Here is a 4,846-nt window from a genome sequence, read left to right on the forward strand (position 1 = left end):
AGAGACCAGAAGAGGGCATCAGATTCCCAAGAACTGGAGTTACGAACACTGTTAGCTGCCATGTGGGGACATTGCAAGAACAGCCAGTGCTCTTAACCACTGAGCCAACCCAGTATCTGTTTGAATACTCTTTTTCTTTTGCCTTTTTGAGACAACGTCTCCTTGTAGCCCCAGCTGGTACTCACTATGTAGACCAGGCTGGCCTCGAATTCACGAAGATCTGCCTGCCTCTGTGTCCCAAGTGCTGGGATTAAAGGCATGCACCACTATGCCCAGCTCTGTTTGAATACTTTTTAAAAATCAACAGATTCAGGCTGGAGAGATTATGCAGCAGCTAAGAGCACTGACTGCTCTTGCAGAGGGCCAGAGTTCAGTTTTCAGAATCCGTGTGGTGGCTGACAACTGTCTGTAACTCCAGTTCCAGGGGATCTGACACCCTCTTCTGACCTCCTCAGGCATCACACATGGGTGCACTTACGTACATGTAGGCAAAACACTCAGATACATACAATAAAAATAAATAAATAAAAACTTAATCAGCAGATTCTGCTACAGCCCCTAAATTTAAGAGAAACATATTTGATAATCTTACCAATTTATGGAGCATGCTGTGTATAGAAAATACCCATTACAGTGCCACCTGCCTTGTGGATAGGGAAGCTCTCAATCCATGTCAGCTGGTGACAATAAAACAAAATACTATCTCCAAGCTCACAGTGCTTATATTTTTAAAATACAGCTGACATTCGTTTCAAACAGTTGCAAACATCTTCCATGGCTGAGGAATACTTCTCTAGTTAGACCTAATCTAACCAAGGCCTTCTAGCATTCTACTGAGAAATGTCCCCAGACACCCAGTAACTCTGCATTACTGAGGTTCTTTAGAAAGTCTTATCAGTGTTGTAGTGGGGAGTTGTTCCAAGCCTTGAACTGATGCCATCAATGATGGATGTTCCTAGAAAGAGTCATGCCTCCTCTTTGCACGGAGATTCTTTCCAAACTTGAGATTCTGACTTTTCCCAAGGCTCCAGCATTTCTGTGGTTCACTTGCTAGTTTCCCTGGTTTGGGGTTTTTGTTGTTTTGTTTTGTTTTGTTTTGACCTAGAACTGGTTGTCAGTTTATTTGAAGATTTAAAATGTCTGGTATCCACATATTCTGAAGGCACCTGGTCCTCTAAATGTTGTTTTTCAAAATCAAAAGTCTAGTCAACATGTATCTTGGGAGATACTACATCAGCTTTACTTATAGAATATGTTCAAAGAACACGGAGAGTGAAAACTTTCTGCACTGTCTACAGGTGAAGTGTAATATAAAATCAATACATACTCAGGAGGTGAAAACCATCTGAAATGTGTACATTTGGGATATAAACAGGAGAATATAATTTTATTAAAAAGTGAGATTACCAAGTGAACAAGAGACAGCTTTTGATGATGTCATCATTACATCTTCCTCACTGTCAAATTTCTGCCTCAGAATACCAGATTCAAAATATGTACTTAATGAATAAATGAGAAGTGAATTAACCAACTTTAGATTGTCTGAAAGTTGTGTGATGGGACAGTATCTTTCTTTGATAACCCAGACTTTCCATGCTGGTAATGATATTTGCTTCTTTTTTTCTTTAAGGAAGGAAGAATTAAACACACATAAATTCATTCACTTTTTCCTTCAAACAACACCTTCTGAGGGGCTGGAGAGATGGCTCAGTGATTAAGAGCACTGGCTGCTCTTACAGAGGACCTGGTTTTGATTCCCAGTACCCACATGGCAGCTAACAACTGTCTATAACTCCAGTTTAAGGGGACCTGATGCCTTCTTCTGACTTCCACAGGCATTGTACGACACACACACACTTATACACATACAGGCAATATAATCATACACATAAAATAAAAATAATTAATAAAATATTTTTTAAAACACCTTTTGAGAATTTTTCAGTACCACACCCCTTTCCTGGGCACAATGGGTAACAAAGCAGCAAAAGATATAACTTCTTCCCTCCACACAGTTACGATCCAGCTAAGTTCATATTACATGAAAATGAATTGTAAGTAGAGACCCAAGAAAACTCACTTCAAATACTGACTTTTTATTCTAGATTTCTTCCTTGTTCAGCTGTCATCCATCATGTGGTGTAAGTGTCATTGTAGGGGTGCCTCCTAACTCCCAAAACCTCTCAGTGAACCCCATGTCATTGTTGATGGGACGTACCTGGAAAGGAGCAATATTTGGTGGTATGTATTGACATCTGAGTATCAAATTCTGTGTGTGTGTGCATGCGTATGTGTTCATGTGTGTGATGATGCATGTGTATGCATACATGTGCAGGCAAACAGACATCAGGAGCCATTCCTCAGGAGCCATCTGCCTTGTTTTTTGAGACAGAGTCTCAATGTCCTGAACTCCACTATTTAGGCTAGGCTGACTGGGCAGTGAGCCCCAGGCATCCACCAGTTTCCCTTTCCCCAGGGCCTGGATTATAATTGCCTGCAGCCACATCAGCTCATCAGCTTTTTTTTTTTTTTTTTTTTTTTCTGTGGATTCTGGAGATCAAACTCAGATCCTAAGCGCTTTATCAACTCTTCCCATCTTTGAGGATCAAATTCTTACTCAGGTCAGATTTATAAAGCAACACAATTAAACAAAATTAAAGTTCCTGTTTTTTTGTTTCTTTTTCCAGAGCAACTAGACATGGACGTAATGCAGAAAGTCCCAAGTCAGACTTCTCTGGTGTCCCCATAAACCAACCAGAGCTCTTCTAGCTCTTTGTACTGGTGCCCTGTATAAAGCACCAAAATTCCTCATAGGATAAAAAAAGTATCTAAGGCAATAATTCATGCCTACATTCATTACCTATATTTGGACAAGTCCTTGACTTTGGGCATAAATAAAATAAATTTTTTCTAGGAAGGAACGAATAAGGGATCCCCACCAGCTAGGGACCCTAGGTGATCTGGGTGGCATGTTACAAAACTGTCGGAGCAACACAGCATGTATGTGAAGCACTCATTTTATGAACTTTCTTTGTCTCTCTTGGACAGTCTCCTGTCTCGTTCTTCTACTCACCCTTGGCTGAATCTCACAGCTGCGTTGTTTTCCTTTCAGGCTTTAAGAGTAAAGATTCTGTCCCCACACTTGTGGCTGATTTTATGGCTAAGAAGTTTCCACTGGAGCCACTGATTACCCATGTTTTACCTTTTGAAAAAATAAATGAAGCATTTAACCTTCTTCGCACTGGAAAGAGGTAAGCTTTGGGTTTATTTTTATGGAAAGGGGTAGGCTAACAGGGAAAGAAAGAGTGAAGGATGAGAAAAAATTAGGTGCCTCATGTTTCTATCATGAGTTCAGGCTCTGCACATAGATTTGTGACCCAGGACAATTTGTAGATCCAAGCCTCCCTTTTCACAATTTCTAAAATGGACATAATATGTCAGAGCCTATTTTGTAGTGTTGTTGTTTAGGATGACGTTTACATGAGATAATGACTGAAAAGCTTCTACAAAGTACTTGACAACTAGCAAAAATGGATTACATATTATTGCCCACTGGCATATTTCTTATGCCAGACATCCAGGCTCTCCAAATATGATTTTGAAGAATGCCGATATAGATCTGAAATCTAAATGGCCACCATATTAGGATGTTATGAGTGAGTTTGTGATTGGAGAGAACACAAGACAGAACCAAACAAGGATGAATCGCAGTTCTACCGTCTACTGACTTGGCTTTAATTGTAGGGATGGGAATAGAGTGGCCGGGAACACAGACACACTAAGACACACCAAATGCTTCATTCACTCACATGGAGAGTGTGAACTGTGGAAATGTGAAAAGAGTATCTTTTCTTTTGTATTTCAGTATCCGTACTGTGCTGACATTCTGAGACCTCTCCCCTGGCACCAGCTCCTGACTTTCCCACCCCGAGGAATCTGCAGCACCAGCCACACAGCACGGTTAATTTTGTTCTTTAGATAGTCAATAAAGTACTCCTGTAAACTTTCCACAAGAAACTGACATTTCTGTGCAATCATTCTTCCAGCACACGTTTAAAATCTAGTAGAGCCATACTGAACATCAGCCAGGGAACTGGAGGGCGCCTGGCTTTTCTTCTCCTGTGATTTCTGTCACCTTTCCTACTGGAGGCAGTACCCCTTGTGACCACTTGCATTTTTCTGTCTTTAGACTTTTCCGTCACTGAAAGTCAGTGGAGGGGTTCTTCCTCTGAGACATACATGGTAGGCTGCATGCTCAAAGTCTACATCCACTCCTCTCCCACTCTCTGTACTTTTCTCTTTATGAACTGTATCAGAGGTCTAGGATGAAAACCACTGCGTGGTCCTGGATGGACTCGGGTTGAAAACTAAAGACTATCTAGAACTTCTAAACCAGGAAATTCCTTAGTAACTAGAAGGAAACACTACACATGCCTACACAAAGATACTTTTAGTGCCTTCATGCTATTTTGCAGGCAGTGAACATGTAATTGATCTCTTAATAAAAGCAAGTATCATTCCTTTTGTGACAATCGATCTGAAATACTGACTTGGCACCTTCAGAAATAGTACAGGGACAAAACAGGGACAAAAAAATAGTACAGTGATGTGCTCTGAGTTACCCCTGTGGTATTTAACAAGCCACACAGCCAATTCTAGGACTGGAAGTCCCAGCAGTGTTCCTGGAACATTGCTCAAAAATTAAAATCAGAACCAGGCGTGGTGGCATGCACCTTTAATCCCAGCCCTTGGGAGGCAGAGACAGATGGATCTCTATGAGATTGAGGCCAGCCTGGTCTACACAGTGACTTCCAGGTGAGCTGGGACTAGGGAGACCCTGTCATTA

At 41.1% G+C, this 4,846-nt stretch overlaps 1 protein-coding gene across 1 annotated transcript in view; it reads left to right on the forward strand.

Annotated features, from left to right (window-relative positions):
• The window catches only part of LOC103728047 (alcohol dehydrogenase 1), a 12,317-nt gene extending 7,895 nt beyond the window's left edge, over positions 1-4,422 (forward strand). The window contains exons 7-9 of the mRNA XM_008826173.2: positions 2,106-2,241; positions 3,113-3,251; positions 3,866-4,422. Coding sequence (XP_008824395.1) covers positions 2,106-2,241; positions 3,113-3,251; positions 3,866-3,890 — 300 coding nt within the window. The 3' untranslated portion in view covers positions 3,891-4,422. The remainder of the gene's footprint in view (positions 1-2,105; positions 2,242-3,112; positions 3,252-3,865) is intronic.
• The last annotated feature ends 424 nt before the right edge of the window (positions 4,423-4,846 follow it).

The sequence above is a fragment of the Nannospalax galili genome, unplaced genomic scaffold (assembly GCF_000622305.1).
Source record: "Nannospalax galili isolate Female #2095 unplaced genomic scaffold, S.galili_v1.0 scaffold189, whole genome shotgun sequence".
NCBI lineage: Eukaryota > Metazoa > Chordata > Mammalia > Rodentia > Spalacidae > Nannospalax > Nannospalax galili.